The sequence below is a fragment of the Crinia signifera genome, chromosome 4 (assembly GCF_055691185.1).
Source record: "Crinia signifera chromosome 4, ASM5569118v1, whole genome shotgun sequence".
In the NCBI taxonomy this organism is placed as follows: Eukaryota; Metazoa; Chordata; class Amphibia; order Anura; family Myobatrachidae; genus Crinia; species Crinia signifera.
In genome coordinates, this window is record NC_139220.1 from 258,777,574 (window position 1) to 258,796,901 (window position 19,328).

Sequence of the window (19,328 nt, forward strand, 5' to 3'; positions counted from 1 at the left end):
TTACAGTAACGTGACCACTAGTGTGTGTGATAGGCAACCTGTGGCACTACAGCTGTTATGAAACCAATCTCAGCAAGTCCTGCCACTGTGGGATGCATGCTGGGATGTGTAGTTACAAAGCAGCTGGGGTTGGGATGCGGTAATTTGGTCTACAGCATTATGGTAGACAGTCATTAGGTCGACACAGGAAAAGGTTGACAGGTCATTAGTTTGACCGGTCGTTAGTTCGACAGGTCATTAGTTCGACATTGTCTAGGTCAACAGACAAAAGGTCGACATGGTGTTTTTCACTGTTTTTGAGCCGACATGTGCCGACAGGCAGTATTTCATTCTCTACCATCCACTACTAGGGCGTGGTGGGAGAATAAAATAAGTGTGCCGAGCGCAGCGAGGCACCGTGCCCAACACATAGCGAGCGGATGCGGTTCACTTTCAACTGTGTCCATGTCGACTGTGTTGACATTCAGGTAAAAAAAACAGTGAAATACCCCATGTCGACCTAGACATTGTCGAACTAATGACCTGTCGAACTAACGACCTTTCGAACTAATGACCTTTCGACCTAGAACCATGTCGACATTTTCCCATGTCGACCTAATGACTGTCAACCATCATGCTGTAGACCAAATGATCCCAACCCCTGGGGTTCATGACCCCTGTGATAGGGGATGGAACAGTCATATGATGGCATGCCACAGCATGGAGTGACTAGGGGGCTAGATGTATGTGAACACATCTGTATTATCAAACCGTACTGCATAGCGGACCATTTACATAGGCCCAAGTCTAGCTCAGCAGTGCCATCTATAGAGGTAATTATGCACAGGCCACTTGCAAAATATGTATAATTATTTACTTTATTTTACAGTTATTTATAAAGAGCACACACATATGTCACAGCACTTCACACATAGGGGGAAATTTACTAAAGGAAATTTGTAAAAATTAGGTGTATTTGTATCCAGAAATACACATATTTTTGACATTTACTATGCTGAAAATACGGCAATTCGTATTCGTATTGATAGCACATCAGCATATTTCTGGATACAAATACACCTATGTTTTTTACAAATTTCCTTTAGTAAATTTCCCCCATAATGTTTAGTCCTTCACACCAGTCTCTGACCCACTGTGGCTTACAATCTATTTTCTCTATAACATGGCCACAGACGGACACTTTAGGATGAACTTTTGTCAGAAACCAAATAACCTACCAGTATGTTTGGGGATTGTGGGAGAATGCTGGGGCACCTGGAAGATACCCACGCAAGTATGTGGAGAGCATACAAACTCCACACAGATATGACCTAGGTTGGAATAGAACCCAAGACCTCAGTGATGTGAGGAAGAGACTCCAACCACACTACCCAATTATTATTCCTTATAAGTAACATCATTTCTGTGAATAAAGATAACTGCACAAGATAACTTAAACAGTAAATAAATAATAAAATGTACTTTTTTGAAGTGGTGAACGGGACAAAACCCTTATGACATAAATGTCTCTGTGGTATGAGTTTTCCTTACTTCTTTGGCACAGGGTTCCCCGGTATCCTGGTGCACACTCGCAGCTTCCATCCTCGGGTGAGCATGACCCTCCATTCTCACAGTGACAGGAGAGGGAGCAGTTGGGTCCCCAGCGGCCCTGAGCACAGACATTGTCACAGTGAACACCTGTAATTAGAAGGAGGCCATCAAGGGTTATAAACTATAATGGGCAGAGTGCACATGAATCTGAAATCTGACTTCTGCAAATGATGTCTCTTTTTAAATGACTCAATGCTACTTTGTTCTTTACAAAGCTGAACTTAGGCCCTTATTCAGATCTGATTGCAGTACAAATTTGTTATCAAAATGGGCAAAACCATGGGCACTGCAGGTGGGGCAGATGTAACATGTGCAGAGAGAGTTACATTTGGGTGGGGTGTGTTAAAACTGAAATCTATATTGCAGTGTAAAATTAATGCAGCCAGTATTTACCCTGCACAGGAACAAAATAACTCACACAAATCTAACTCTCTATATACATGTTACATCTGCCCCACCTGCAGTGCACATGGTTTTGCCCATTTTGAGAACAAATCTGTACTGCGATCAGATCTGAATAAGGGCCTTAATATTTTCAATTAAATATTACATTAAAATTCTATATTTTTATTGTTTGTAACATGTCCGGGAAAACAACGTGAAAAACTCGTTAAATATTCTTTTTAGACACGTATGTTTATTCAGTTTTTCAAGACAAAGTATATAGATCCGCACTTACAAGTATAAAAGAACACTGACGGTTGACATCAGAATTATATGTAACTATGAGACCTGTACGGGTAGTAAGCTTAGACAGCTGAGAAGCAACAAGAGTAATACAGAGAATACAACATTTCACTACGTAAAAACAAACGGTAATGAAAGTTCAGAATAATGAATAAAATATAAAGATTAGCACTGCAGGCTTGCGCCAAGGGAGACTGCATGGGCCAGGATTTCACCAGCAGCCAGAAATGAAAACCATGTGCATACAAGATTTATTTATTTACAGTTTCCTATATAGCGCAGCAGATTCCGTTGCGCTTTACAATAGTAGACAGTGATAAAACAAACTGGATAACAACAGACAGACTTGGAGGTAGGAGAGCCCTGCTGCAAGCTTAAGCTGGCCATACATCAGAAAGATCGATCTTAAGATCGATTGCACTCATGATTGTGTACAATTTCCCTTGAAATCCCCGGCAGTCCTTGGTTGTTTTTGTATACACAATCTACACACAATCCATCATACAATCCATCATACAATCAGTCATACAATCCATCTGCTGCATGATTGTGTATACAAGATGTGCACACAATCTGCATACAATCCATCATACAATCAGTCATACAATCCATCTGCTGCATGATTGTGTATACAAGATGTGCACACAATCTGCACACAATCTATCATACAATCAGTCATACAATCCATCTGCTGATCGATTGTATGATTGTGTACACAAGATGTGCACACAATCTGCATACAATCCATCTTACAATCAACTGAGATTGTATGATTGGGTACAATATCTTTCTGATGTATGGCCACCTTAACAATCTATAGGGACATAGGAGGGAAACACAAGGACAGGCACCAGTAATAGCATAGCAGTCCCACCAAGTTACACGTCCAGAAAGGAAGCTAAATAATACATAAGTGCCTCAGAGGGTTATGCGTGTAGAACTTAGATATGATAGGCTTGCCTGAAGAGGTGAGTTTTCAGGGAACCCTTGAAAGTATGGAGACTGGTGGAGAGTCTTATTGTGCATGGAAGGGCATTCCATAGGATGGGAGCAGCCCGATGAAAGTCCTGCAATAGTGAATGGGAGCTGGTGATTCGTGCAGAAGAGAGGCGCAGATCTTGTGCAGAGCAGAGTGGTCGGGATGGGAGATATTTTGTGATAAGTAAAGAGATATAAGCTGGTGCAGTATGGTTAATAGCTTTATATGTGAGTAGAAGTGTTTTATATTGAATACGGTAAGATACAGGCAACCAATGGAGGGACTGGCAGAGTGGATCAGCAGACGATGAGCGTCTTGCAAGGAAGATCAGCCTAGCAGCAGCATTTAAAATGGATTGCAGTGGTGAAAGTCTGTTCTTAGGAAGACCAGTTAGGAGACTATTGCAATAATCAATGCGGGATATAATGAGTGCATGGATAAGAGATTTAGTAGTGTCTTGTGTGAGATACGGTCGTATTTTGGATATGTTTTTTCGATGCATCTAACATGATTTGGAGACAGATTGAATGTGCAGGAGAAAGGACAGTTCAGAGTCGAGGATGATCCCTAAGCAACGAGCTTGTGGGGTAGGGTAGATTGTCGAGTTGTCAACAGCGAATGAGATATCAGGATGGTAACTGTTCTTAGTTGGCGGGAATATAAGTAATTCCGTTTGGAAATATTGAGTTTGAGTTGGCGAGAAGACATCCAAGATGTGATGGCAGAGAGACATTCAGAGACTCGACCCAAAACCACTGGTGACAACTCTGGGGTTGATAGATAGATTTGAGTATCATCTGCATATAAGTGATACTGAAATCCGAAAGAGATGATTAGTTTGCTAAGAGAGGAAGTATAGATTGAGAAAAGCAGAGGACCTAAGACTGAGCCTTGCGCAACTCCGACTGACAGAGGTAGTGAAGAGGAAGTAGAGTCAGAGAAGCGACCACTGAAAGAGCGATCAGATAGGTGAGATGCGAGGAGGGGCCCAGGATGCTGATATCCACAGCTGGTGGAGACAAGACACAGCAACAGGAGGTATACAGTCACTAGATCGACAAGGGGAAGGCCGACATGCATGAAAGGTGACATGACTGAAGATTGTTATGGGGTTAGGTTGACAAGGACATTAGGTTGACACAAGCATTAGGTCGACATGGGGAAGGTTGACAGTCAAAAGGTCGACATTGGGTTTTCACTATTTTTGGAGCCGACATGCGTCAACAGGTGGTATTTCATGCCTGTATACCATCCACTAGGGCGTGCAGGGATAATAAAATAGTGAGCTGAGGCACCAAGCCCGAAGCATGGCAAGCACAGTGAGCCATGAGAGGGGACGTGGTGCACGTTTTTAGTGTCCATGTCGACTGTGTTGACATTCAGGTAAAAGAAAAAAGTGAAAACCACATGTTGTCCTTTTGACTGTCGACCTTCCCCATGTCAATCTAATGCTTGTGTCGACCTAATGACCCTGTAGACCTAACCCCATGTCAACCTTCATGCATGTCGACATTCAGTGGCCGACCCAATGCACGTCGACCTTGCTTTTGTCTATCCTACGATCCATACCCGCAACAAGAGTGGTGAACAGGTGGAGATTGCAGATCTCTGTGTCCTAATATATGCCGGACCAAGCCAAATCCCCATTCATCTCCTTATTATAAATTAATTAATGTGGCAGGTCCTGCATCTCTTCTCTGTCTCTACAATACCACGAGGCATTACTTCTGACACAAGTGATGTACTGCTTCGGACGGTTTCCGAAATCCAAATACACCAAACACCCCCGATCCGAGTACAGAATAGAGCACTTTTCAGGGATTCCAGCCAAGCTCGAGTCTCAGGACGCACCAAAACGTCATCATACCGCCGTCGGATCTTGCAAGATCCGGACTCGATATTCTTCAAGTCCCACGTTGTCGGCACCATCTTCACTACAGCATTGGGCAGGGTAGTAGGTGGACATGCTATGGGGCTGTAGAGGTCTGTGGCGGTGGCAACCTGGTGTGTATAAGTCCAGTCCAGTGATTCAGCTGTATAATAAGTCCAGTCCAGTGATACACTGTATAATTCCAGTCTAGTGGTACTGCTGTTTTATTCCAGTCCAGTGATACACTGTATAATTCCAGTCCAGTGGTACTGCTGTATAACAAGTCCAGTCCAGTGGTACTGCTGCACAAATTCAGTCCATTGGTACTGCCATTAAAGTCCAGTCCAGTGATACTGCTGTATAACAAGTCCAGTCCAGTGATACTGCTGGATAATTTTAGTTCAGTGAAACTGCTGTATAAATTCAGTTAAGTGGTACTGCTGTATAATTCCACTCCATTGGTACTGCCGTTAAAGTCCAGTGATACTGCCGTTAAAGTCCAGTCCAGTGAAACTGCCGTTAAAGTCCAGTCCAGTGATACTCCAGAAAGATAACGGAGAATCAAAATTTGTAAGATTAAATAGTGATAGAATAAGAACCACTTCCTCCTAGGGCTGAAGCTGTTGCCACTAGTCATGACATAGACGATAATATGCTATCAACATTGTTTGTCAAGGCCGATGCCCAATGTTTTCTTAGAGGGAATGTAAAATCCAAAATGCCAAAGTTCAGTAACACGAAGAAAAATAAATAAATGTTCATCACACTAGCGGTTCAGCTTCACATGATGATCCTGAAGCCCTCCTCTTCCGCTATATTTTTTTTTGGGGGGGGGGGGGGGGGGGGCATTATGTGCTCTTTGGGGCCCAGTTTTTCAAACTGCCATCCTGTCCGCTGCTGCAGTGCTACTCCTAGATGGGACACGTGTTTTTGCCACCCACTTGTGTCGCTTATCATAGTCATCCAGCTACCTCGGTGTGAGGTGTTCAGGATGGACTGGAAATGGTGTGAGGTGTTCAGGCAATTAATGTTATTGAGTTTAATAAAGCGTAGGAGCCCCAAATTCTGAGATTTTAGCGGTTTTTGGTTGTTGTTTTTAAAATCCAGATCCAAAACACAAAACACGGAAAGGATGGTGTTTTGGAACAGATCCAGATCCAAAACACGGCTGAAGACACAGACCAAAACACAAAACACTTTAATGTAAATGCGCTTTATCATGTGTGCACCTTTTCCTGCTTATGTTTGGTATGCAAATGCATCCAGCTGTTCAAGGGCACCAATGTGTTCCCTAATACTGTAGCTTCCTATTAGAAGACATGACACATTGGGGTTAAATTGAATAAGATGAGAGATTCAGAAAGTGAGAGATTTGGGAAGAAATCTCCAGTTTTTTAAAAGCGGCAACCATTTACACTGCAAAACCAATATGATTTTGCAGTGTAAATGATTGTTGCTTTAAAAAAAAGGTGTCGGGTTCCTGACAATAGGGATGCCAATTGGAAACATCAGCACTGCGTCCTTGTCTGAATCAGGCCCAATGTCACACAACCTTATATTTACATATAGATGCTTTCACACGCACGCAGCAACATCACATGGTCACCTCCCAGGACATAGAACATAGATTACTGCTACCTGTAACCAAGTCCCAAAGTAAAATGATGCACTACATCGACATTGACAAAAGGTCGACACCAGCAAAATGCTGGCATGGAGAAGGTTGACACAAACAAACAGTCTAGATGAGTTTTTTAGCGTTTTATGTCAATGTCGCCACCTAAGCCCGTGCACCACCAATTAGTGTAGTGCGAACCCTCACATCGCTCGCTACACTTCTTTTACCATTCCCAATCGAAGTCACGTGTATTGTAAACGCCCAAAAGATGGAAAAACAGCATGAAAAACTCACGTCAACCTTTTCATGTGTTGATCATTGACATGCTGGCATTTTGACATTGTCAACAGTACATGTCTACCTTTTATCACTGTTGACCTAGTGCCTGTCGACCTAGTGTGTGTCAGCTTATCGACAGTCTACCTAGACACTGTGTGGTAAATTTACTAAGATGTGAGTTCTATTATCTTCTAGAAGGTGCTAAATAAAAAAGAAGTAGAATCAGATTGTACGTCTTATTTATTTAGCACCTTCTAGAAGATAATGTGTAGAATGTAAATGGTTGCTATGGGCAACATCCCATCTTGAATAGTACTTCCATCTTAGTAAATGTTCCCCTGTCTGTGAGCCACCTGGATAGCATTTTATATACTGTATTACATGGAAGGATCCTGCTTCTGGAGTTGAATTTTGCAAGTGTTTATCCAATACTGGGACAGATGCACTAGGCTTCAAAAGGGATAAAATGTAGAGTGATAAACAGCCAGCCAATCAGCTCCTACCTGCCATGTCACAGACTGTGTTTGAAAAATGTCAGACAGGAGCTGATTGGTTGGTTCTTTATCACTCTCCATGTTATCACTTTTGAAGCTTTGTGCATCTGGCCCTATATTTGCTATAAATCGTTATTAAATGGTCATTATACTATCTGGCTCTCTATTATACCCTTACTAATAATGCAGATAGAAATAGCAAGGCTGTTCTACACACCAATTACAGTATGTCTATATGGTTCCTGCTCAGAACTGGTACAGGCAACAGTGTGGAAATAACAGTGTAGAAATAATTAGGGTGTTCGCAGGAAGGAACACTGAAACCTTCCACCTCCATTTACCTGATTCCTCCCCTGCTCTCCACCTCACTCCCTCTCCCCGAACGTGTTGCAGCATTTGCTGGTTTTATCTCACAGGCCCACGCTCCTCTGCATAATGGGATAAACACAGGGGGAGAGACCTCAGGCAGCGAGTGGATTAACGTGTTACTCAGGAGATGAACCCCCTCCCCATCAGAGCAGAGCAGGTACCGCATTGTAATTACTGAGGCTTCAATCTGCTCGCCAGCTGAAAGTTTAAGGATTACTGCGAGTGAGTGAAAATCATTACACAGACTCTGAGCCGGTTTCCTCACTTGTGCTACTTGCTGATTTTGTTCAAACTGTCTTGAGTTAATGCTAAAATATTGCAGACCCAGGGAATTTATGGTGAGCTCACCAAAGTCCATCACCCTTTTAATGCTGGAGGTTGCCAACCAGACTGAGTCAGCAGTTTAACCCTATGAATGTCGACTGTTACAACAATGGCAAGGTTCAGTGATTCGCTACAGTGGCAGAACTTGTGGGTTGTGGGTACACAGGTGCAAAAATCATTTGGGCCCCTCCTCCACCCCAACCCAAGTTCACAAAATGCAACATGGCAGTGGGTGACAGGGAAAAACAGTGGGTGACAGGGAGAGAGTGACAGGGGCAGCAGTGGGCGCCTTAGTCCTCAGGGTCCCCGGTGCACTGCACCTGCTGCACCAAGGGAAGTTCTGCCCCTGATTGCCTACATGAATGAATCATATGTGCAGAGTATACTGTCGCTAAGGAGAGAAAAGAGATGTACAACTGTAGAAAGCAAACAGAGGTCATCGCAGGCTCTAGAGATCTCAGTGGTGGTACAATGTGATGCGGCGCAGGCTGGCGCAGCCACAGATAGACCCACAGCTGTTACAACAGAAACTTTTCCTTCTGCCTGCTGGTCGGAGATTTCAAAGTTCTTACACCCCAGTGAGGATTTCTCAGCACAGGCGGTAGCGGAATTCCTTATCAGCATTGGACAAATTAAGTCTTGTGAAAAAAATTAAAGCAAATATTCTAGAGACTTATCTCCAGTCCCAGAGTGTGGCAACCAAAAGTAACGTCCAATCACGGAGGGGGATAATCCGAAGGTAGCCTTAATCCTGTAGTGCCTTGCCGCCTTATCTGGCCCTTGACAATTCTGCATATTCTTAAATTGCTGTCTCTGGATGACCTTGCCTGAACTGCATTATCTGACGTTCCACAGCCAGCCAAACATTACAATGCACGCTGAACGGATGGTTTCATTATGTACAGCGCAGAGCGCACTGTCTGAGCTGCACAACGCAGTGTTATTCCCCAGTTCCTTTGTAACCTTGGACGAGTCAATATTTTATTCACACAAAAAATTGTTCACAAGAAATTATCACTGGTATAAAATGGTTTTGCGCATTTCCTAAAACTATTTTGCATGGTGACCTCCATTCTCAGGGAGGAAATAGCGATGCAAAATGCAGATTATCAAGACATTTACAAGAAGAAAAGAGTCAGACAGACAGGTCTATCGCAAGATTCACAGACACATCCATCTAGTATAATTAGCTGCTATCTCTGGTCCCCAGAGTCTCCCACTGACAGCTTCATTGTAGAAAAGATGTCGGGACTTTGCACTGAGGTAGCATGAGTTCATCAGCACTGTAAAGGAAGTGGCTGTGTCTTTAAGTTCATGGACCAGGCCTTGCGGGAGTTAGGATTATCTGTGTTGCTGCATTAATGGAGCTGGAGGGCAGACAGGGGCCGCTACGTGCGTGAGTGACAGCACTGATGTGACCAAACTCTTACATTCACTCAGCTCAGAGGAACCTTATCGGAGCCTGCTGCGGTGTCACCCCGTCTCTCTGCTCATGCCTTGGGAGACTGGGAGAGTGACAGCATCTTTATGTAGAGCCTTCTAACCTGCTCCATTCTCTGTCCAAACAATAGAACAAAAATGTCTATTCTAACTAAACAATTAGTCTAAATTGACACCGAGTTTGCTCCTATCGTCACACGTGGAAAAAATGCTTAAAAAAAAAAAACACAATATAAAACAGCTCCTTCTATGAAGGGGGAGGTGGAGGGTCCCGTATGGTAGGGTATCCAGTGGTCAACAGTGTCTAGGTTGACAGTCAAAAGGTTGACACATCTAAAAAGTCAACATGCATTTGGTCTACATGGTCGAAATATCGACACAAGATAAAGGGTTGTCATGAATTTTTTTTTTTACGTTTTTTGTCTATGTCCACCATATCCTGTGTAGTAAAGGGGAGTGTTGGGATCAGGGATTTGGGGGGTTTTGAAAAACAAGGAGTATTTGGTAGTGACAGCGGCCATTAATGCAGTGCATGACTTATGTGTCACATAAACACACGCACAACTGAGCAAGTTCATGGTCTGTCTAGAAATCCCAAATTTACACACATTAATGTTTCTGAAAATGGAAGTAAATGGTGCGTGTCCTGTCCAAATGCAATGTCCCTATCATGCCGAGCCTACTATCACATTTATCCCATCTCCTCATTAATTTCAGCTTTTCTCTTCTTCTTACAAATTACAGCTCTTCTAACTCACTCATGTAACTCCTCAAATCTCTTCAATTAATTCCACTTAATTTCAACTGAAAAATCTTCAAATAACTTTATTATATATGGTGCTTTCATGTGCATTATTTGCAGTTTATTTGTACCTAGATGGCGCTATAGACTTTGGGGATAGAGCTGGGAGCAGTTGCGGTTTTTACCTATGGGCTGCAGCCCCCCACAGTTAAAATCCGACACTGCTCTGAATAAGTGAAGCCAGATACAGTCTGTGAGACTGCACTGGCTTCACTGTGACTGGCAATGACTTCCTATAGGAAGTCCGACTTGCTAATCACCCAAGACAGTCCCATTGGGAGGTGTTCCCTACCTCCGGGATCCCTCTATGGGCTGCTTCGAATGCAGTTCATAGATAATGCGCATGCACCAGTACCAGTGCCTGCCGTCTGAGGTATACAGGCACCAGGGCCCTGATTTTCAGGGGCGGATTGGGAATTAAAACCAGCCCGGGAAATATCTTGAAGCAGCCCTAACGGGGGGGGGGGGGGTGTTGTTGTGCGCCGGAGGCGCCCCCGATTTTTTTCTGGGGGCGTGGCCTATCAATATCGGGGTGTGGCCAATTTCAACGCGGCCGCGCCCAATTTTTGCCACTGAGTAAAAACAAAAACAGCTAAAGTTCATTTTATGCAACGTAATGAGAAGACACAGGGTGAGAGGGGGTTGGTGCAGGGTGAGAGGGGTTAGTAATGAAGGGTGAGAAGGGGGTGACGAGGGGTGATAGTAGAGTGGCAGGGTGGAAGAGGATGCAGGGAGGGAGGGGGGGATCGGAGGGTGGCGTAGAATGCTGGGATGGGAGATGCAGGGTGGCTGAGTACGAAGGGAGGGAGGACTTACACAGGGTGGCACAGGACGCAGAGTGTGAGGGGGCATGGTGGCACAGGATGCAGGGTAGGAGGGGGAATGCAGAGTGGCAGGGGATGCAGGGAGGGTAGTCACAAAGTGGTGGAGGATGCAGGGAGGGGAGACAGTGATTCCCATTATACATATGCCACACACCGTGATGCCCATTATACATATGCCACACAACGTGATGCCCATTATACATATGCCACAGACCGTGATGCCCATTATACATATGCCACAGACCGTGATGCCCATTATACATATGCCACACACCGTGATGCCCATTATACATATGCCACACACCTTGATGCCCAATATACATATGCCACACACCGTGATGCCCCATTATACATATGCCACACACCGTGATGCCCCATTATACATATGCCACACACCGTATGCCCATTATACATATGCCACACACCGTGATGCCCATTATACATATGCCGCACACCGTGATGCCATTATACATATGCCGTACACCGAGATGCCCATTATACATATGCCGCACACCCTGATGCCATTATACATATGCCACACACCGTGATGCCCATTATACATATGCCGCACACCGTGATGCCATTATACATATGCCGTACACCGAGATGCCCATTATACATATGCCGCACACCCTGATGCCATTATACATATGCCGCACACCGTGATGCCCATTATATATATGCCGCACACCGTGATGCCCATTATACATATGCCACACACAGTGATGGCCATTATACATATGCCACACACAGAGATGCACATTATACATATGCCACACACCCTGATGCCATTATACATATGCCGCACACCGTGATGCCCATTATACATATGCCACACACAGTGATGGCCATTATACATATGCCACACACCGTGATGCCCATTATACATATGCCGCACACCGTGATGCCCATTATACATATGCCACACACCGTGATGCCCATTATACATATGCCTCACACCGTGATACCCATTATACATATGCCGCACACCGTGATGCTCCATTATACATATGCCACACCGTGATGCTCCATTATACATATGCCACACCGTGATGCCATTATACATATGCCACACACCCTGGTGCCATTATACATATGCCGCACACCGTGATGCTCCATTATACATATGCCACACCGTGATGCTCCATTATACATATGCCACACCGTGATGCCATTATACATATGCCACACACCGTGATGCCCATTATACATATGCCACACACCGTGATGCCCATTATACATATGCCACACACCGTGATGCCCATTACACATATGCCACACACCGTGATGCCCCATTATACATATGCCACACACCGTGATGCCCATTATACATATGCCACACACCATGATGCCCATTACACATATGCCACACACCGTGATGCCCCATTATACATATGCCCCACTCCGTGATGCCCATTATACATATGCCACACACCGTGATGCCCATTATACATATGCCGCACACCCTAATGACATTATATATATATATATATACCGCACACCGTGATGCCATTATACGTATCCCACACACCTTGATGCCCATTACACGTATGCCGCACACCGTGATGCCCATTATACATATGGCACACACCGTAATACCCATTATACATATGCCACACACCGTGATGCCCCATTATACATATGTCACACACCGTGATGCTCATTATACATATGTCACACACCGTGATGCCCCATTATACATATGACACACACCGTGATGCCCATTATACATATGCCACACACCGTGATGCCTATTATACATATGACGCACACCCTGATGCCATTATACATATGCCACAATGTGATGCCCATTATACATATGGCACACACCGTGATGCCCATTATACATATGCCACACACCGTGATGCCCAATATACATATGCCACACACCGTGATGCCCCATTATACATATGCCACACACCCTGATGCCCCATTATACATATGCCACACACCCTGATGCCCATTTTACATATGCCCCACACCCTGATGCCCAATATACATATGCTGCACACCCTAATGCCATTATATATATACCGCACACCGTGATGCCCATTAAACGTATCCCGCACACCTTGATGCCCATTACACGTATGCCCATGTAGCCACCCTCACCAGCAATAAAATGTAACATTTCATAAGATTGTAATATAGATAAGGCATTCTAGGGGGCAGGGGGTGCTGATTGGTACAAACCAAATGATTGAACCTCTGCTAATGTCATAGTGATAATGATATAGATGTCCTGCTTCTCTAGATGATTATTAAGGTTCCAGCTGTAGACAGAAGTACAGTGTATGTGCCAGTGCCCCTGATGGATGGACGTGTTCCCTCCCCAGGAGCCGCCTGTCACACAGGCCAGTCTTGCTGCAGAAAGTTTGTTCCACTGTGTAGCCTGCAGCACTGCCTGAGCCCCAGACTGCAGGGAATAGGAACAGGTTCATAGCGCTGGATGACACAGAAGGGAGGGGTAGTACCTGTTTGAATAGCTCATGGTGACAGGGGGATCCGGTGCCGTCTCCGCCGCTCTGCACTCACTGCAGGGGCTGCTCGGTGCACGTTCACGAGAGGCGTGCCCGCGCCTGTCCCATCACCTGTGCGGCCGCGGCACCCCCTTCCTCTTTTTGATCCCCAGTGCGCAAAAAACTCGTGATGCGCTGCCTACTGGGGATCAACTTAACAGCCGCTGCCGCACACACATTCAAAGGGGCCGCGGGAGCTGCTGACTGCTGCCAGGGATGAGACTGGCCGCGGCCATCTTTATTGTGGGAAAACTGCTGTGGCCGCGGCCGCTAACCGCGGAGAAGGCGGTCGGGCGGTCCGCGGCCCAGCCAGGGGGATGCAAGCGGCCGCTGCATGGCTCAAATGGGCCGGCCCACCGGGAAAAAGCCCGGTATCCCGGTGGGCCAATCCGCCCCTGCTGATTTTGATTCTATAGGCTGCTGCCGAAGCTTAGTGCATCTCGCCCTGAACCGGAGGGAGTGACATTCAGATGATTTAGGGAAGTGTATTGAGCCCTCTCCATCAGTGACGTATTTTTGCCAGTAAGACCAGCGTACTAGTGGGGTGGAAGCTGAGTATGAGTATGGTAAATATTCTGTAGTTTAATTGAAATTAATTTTTTGGATGACTTTCGAAAGTGGAGGAGGTGTAGATTGTTTCCAGCATGTGGCTAGGGCTGCGCGGGCCACAATGAAGATGTGATCTAGAACATAACACTTATGAGACAAGATAGTGTCTGGAGATAGAGTTGTGCTCATAAGTTTACATACCCTAGCAGAATTTGTGATTTTTCGGGCCATTTGTCAAAGAATATGAATGATAACTCGCAAACTTTTCTTTCACTCATGGTTAGAGGTTGGGTGAAGCCATTTATTGTCAAACAACTGTGTTTACTCTTTTTATATCATAATGACAACAGAAACTACCCAAATGACCCTGATCAAAAGTTTACATACCCTGGAGATTTTGGCCCGATAACATGCACACAAGTTGACACAAGCAGGTTTGAATGGCTACTAAAGGTAACCATCTTCACCTGTGATCTGTTTGCTTGCAATCAGTGTTTGTGTATAAACACTCTTGCATCTTTCATCCAGTGCTGCACTGTCTGGATTCTGAGTCATGGGGAAAGAAAAAGAATTGTCAAAGTATCTGCGGGAAAAGGTAATTTAACTGTATAAAACAGGAAAGGGATATAAAAATATATCCAAGCAATTGAGAATACCAATCAGCAGTGTTCAAACTCTAATTAAGAATGAGAAAATGAGGGATTCTGTGGAACCCAAATCACGAACAGGTAGACCAACAAAAATCTCAGCCACAGCTGCCTGGAAAATTGTCCGGGATGCAAAAAAAAAAAATCCACAAATAACTTCAGCTGAAATACAGGACTCTGAAAAAAGTGGTGTGGTTGTTTCAAGATGGACAATAAGGAGGCATTTGAAGAAAAATGGACTGCATGGTCGAGTCGCCAGAAGAAAGGTTTTACTACGAAAATACCCCAAAGCATCCTGCTTATAATACTTCCAACAACACAGAGACAAGCCTCAAAACGTCTGGAACAAAGTCATTTGGAGTGATGAGACCAAAGTTGAACTCTTTGGCCACAACCATAAACATTACATTTGGAGAGGAATCAACAAGGGCTATGATGAAAGGTACACCATTCCTACTGTGAAACACGGAGGTGGATCGCTGATGATTTGGGGATGTGTGAGCTACAAAAGCACTGGAAACATGGTCAAAATTGATGGCAAGATGAATGCAGCATGTTATCAGAAAATACTGGAGGAAAATTTGCACTCATCAGCCTGGAAGCTGCGCATGGGACGTACTAGGACGTTCCAACTTGACAATGATCCAAAACACAAGGCCAAGACAACTTGTCATTGGATACAGCATAATAAAGTGAAGGTTCTGGAGTGGCCATCTCAGAAGGTATAACATATTATATATTATACCTTCAATGAAATCCTCACACCCTATATGACAGATCATTTTAATACTATCACTTCCCTCCCCAAAGAAATGTTGGAGGCGCACATAGTAACCTTACCTAAACCCAGAAAAGACACAGCCTATTGCTAAAATTACGTCCGAAAGCTCTATTAAACAAGGATACTAAGTTATTGGCAAAACTTATCGCCCCCAGGATTAATACCTATCTCCCTATGCTGATCCTGTCAGGTCCTGGGGCTTTACCTTGAGGTAAAGTTTTAATAGCGTGATCAACCTTCGGAAGGGGTCCAAGAGGCGTTTAGAGCATCTAATTGATCTGTAGAGAGGCAGGGCAGGTCTATTCCATTCAAAAAGGAGGAGATAGAGGCTTTTGAGGGTTGGGTTCCTGAGTCAAGAGACAGGTTATAAAATTGGGAGCAATTTATGGGCTAACATTTTACCAGATTTATTTCCTGATAAATAACATTTTTGACGCAATGTATTCAGGGCCGATTGTGTCTGCGCCAATAGCAATTTCTGTAGTTGACTGTGAACTACCAAGATCTCTTTCCAGAAAGCGGTGGAGGGGGAAGATTGGTTTTTGCATTCCAAAACTTTAAGTTTATGGTACTTATGTAATATCTGGACTCCCGTTTTTCTTATGAGACCGCGTCCCCTCGCGGGGCTCGCTGCGCTCACCACGCTTCGGGCACGGTGGCTCGCTGCGCTCGCCACACTATATAAAATCAACTCCATGCGTAGTTGGATAGTAGGGGTATGAAAAAATGGGGTGCATTTAACATGGGAGTCCAGATAATACATAAGTACCAAGTTTATTTTCTAAATCTGTTTGCCTCTGGATGTTTTGGGTAGCGCCAGCTTGGATAGCCACACCCCAGGTGACCACCTTAAAGGCCCACCAATGATTAATGGTGGATGTGTTCTGGGGTAAGTTGTTACTCAGGTAAGAATTGATACTTTCAGAAATAATTTTTTGGGGATCAGACAGAAGATGTGGAGAAAGTCACCATGGTCTGGGGGGTACATTTTATTTATTTAATAGCATTTCCAAGATATTGGGTCGTGATCTGATCAGGTAATAGGGAGAGTATCTATATACTTGGATTGTTGTAAAGTCCACTTGTCGCATAAAAGCAGTAGGAGTTATGGACAGGGGGAAAAATGTATATTCATGACCAGAAGGATTATGGGTTCTCCATATATTAAACAAATTGAATTCGGCTAGAAGGTTGCGGAATGCTAAGGAATGGCCTGAGGAGGGGGAAAGTCGGTTTTGGTAGATTTGTCGAGAGGGATTTAACACCAAGTTGAAGTTGCCCATTATCAGCAGTGACCCTTTAGTAGATTTGTGGCTTATAAAGCATAGCTTGTGTAAGAAGGGGACTTGGTTGGAATTAGGGGCATAAACAGATACGAGGGTGACAGGTTGATCTTCTAGTAGCCCTGTCAAGATTAAATAATGCCCATTCTTATCCGCAATTTGTGAATGCTGTACAAAAGCTACTTTACTACTAAATAATATGGCACCCCTGTTAATTTTAAATGGGCCATTATCGAAAAATCCAAGGGGTGTCTATTATCCTTAAATAAAGGGGACTCAATGAGGAAAAGTGAGTTTCTTGTAATCCAACAACATCCACTTTCTAAAAAGTAAGAGCTATCCTGCGTTTATTGGGGAATTATATCCCATAACATTTAAAGAAAGGACCCTAGTCATTGTATAACCATCAGAACAGGAAGATGGGCATGAGGACCAGTATATGGTATGGTATCAAATTGGCAAATAAGGCACCTATGGTCTGGCCCATAGTGAATAATCTAGTGAAAGGGGGAAAATTATAACCTCAAGGGAAATAGGAAAGAATTATCAAACAGATGGAGTGCCTCTCCACCAGCATGATCCCCTCTCCGCCAAAGAGCAGGGATCATGCTGGCGCCGGCAGTGTGAGAGAGGCACTAAGTAGGCTTGCCAGGAATGCCGGGGACAGAGATGCATTTCCCGGCAACAGTACGGTCGTTACTTGTTTAGTTTCACGGCGGCAGCCTACACTGATAACTTAGCCAGGGACGCTTAAGCGCCCGCAGGAACCCTATGCTACTTCTGACTGACTACGCTGACAACGTAACTGCCGCCGTGAAACTACACAAGTACCGTTTTCCGAATTGGAATTAGAGTCCAGTATCCCACTAATTTTAATACTGTTCGTCCAGATCTGCCAACTTGTTTTTAACTGCCTCAATTTCAGGTTGTTGTTGGTCTTATGACGATATAAGGTCATTATGAGAGGCAACTATTTCCTTCATTTTCTTTTCGAGATGGTCCGTGTGATCTTCAATAGCTACTAATTCTGTCTTAACTTCCCAGATTGTGGAGGTTGAGGCTTTGGTCAGTTCAGATTTGAAGGGTGATATTATTTGACACATGGCTCTAACTGTGATCAGTGCATCAAGTCACCGTCGACACCCATTGTGGAGAGAAATAGGTTAGGGCTACAGAGCGATGCTTCCACCGCAGTTGCAGATGTAGACGCACTGGGAGAGGGTGTGTGGACCTGCACGGATTTCCGAACAGGGAAGGACACATTATTATTATTATATTTTATTTATAACACGTGTTTTGTAGCACCGTACAAAGGGCATACAATAGAAAAGTACAGAGAGACAGAATTTAACATTACAATGAATAAATAACGAAATTGAGTACAGGTAACAAAGAGCACCACAATTCAATACACGCTGGGACTTTGTTAATTGTAGACACAGTATTGTTCCACATCCCAGCCCCCTGGTTCCATTATTAACAATCCTGATTTTCGACCAGGTTGTAATTCGGCTGCCTTGGCAAGTTGTCAGAATAGCGGAATTCATTTATTAAATGACATTACACAAAACCGCGTTCCCACATTTGCAAATATTGGTACTAAATTCTATATTCCAAACAAATTCTTCTTCTAATATCTGCAAATGCATCACTTTTACTAAATGGGGGTTAATGCTGCAAGTTTGGTCAGTTTTTTCCACCTATGCAGGTTCGCCTTCGTTTAAAGTGACATTTGCATTGGCGAAAAAAAAGTAAAAAATGGCTGCATTTTCGACTACAATACGTAGATCGGTGAGTAAATCTCTGGTCTGCATGTATTCAGGCTGTAACGATTTTTCTGACAGTCAAAAAATCTTCTCTTGGATTGAATAGGTCGAATGTAAATGTGACCGTAAATCGTCGAAGCGTGTCAGAAAGGTCAGCACAAACTGTATATGATGATATGACTTACCTATAGATCTCTTACTACTAGTCTATAGAGGGACAGCTACCAGGGGCCTCATCTCTACGCTGGACAAGGTCCTCTCCCCTCGTTGAGAGATAAGATCTCACAAGAGAACTTGGGAGAATGATTTAGGTGAAGCCCTGGATAATGAAGACTGAAACAATATCTATTCTAATGTGACCTCTAGATCTATTTGTTTCTCTATAAAAAATGTATAAAATTATTTTTACAGATTTGGTAGAGTTGGTTCCTCTGTGGAAGGCAGCGCTATTTTTGTAGAAAAATAGGTTCAGGAACTCTCTGGGAAGGAACGTAGTGGGCAGAGATG

General features: G+C 44.1%; 1 protein-coding gene across 10 annotated transcripts in view; it reads right to left on the reverse strand.

Moving 5' to 3' along the window:
- MEGF11 (multiple EGF like domains 11) overlaps nucleotides 1–19,328 on the reverse strand; it is a 418,300-nt gene that overhangs the window by 73,568 nt on the left and 325,404 nt on the right. For all 10 annotated transcript variants that reach the window (XM_083184347.1, XM_083184348.1, XM_083184344.1 and 7 more), the window contains one exon: nucleotides 1,531–1,677. In XM_083184347.1, the coding sequence (XP_083040473.1) occupies nucleotides 1,531–1,677 (147 nt within the window). The remainder of the gene's footprint in view (nucleotides 1–1,530; nucleotides 1,678–19,328) is intronic.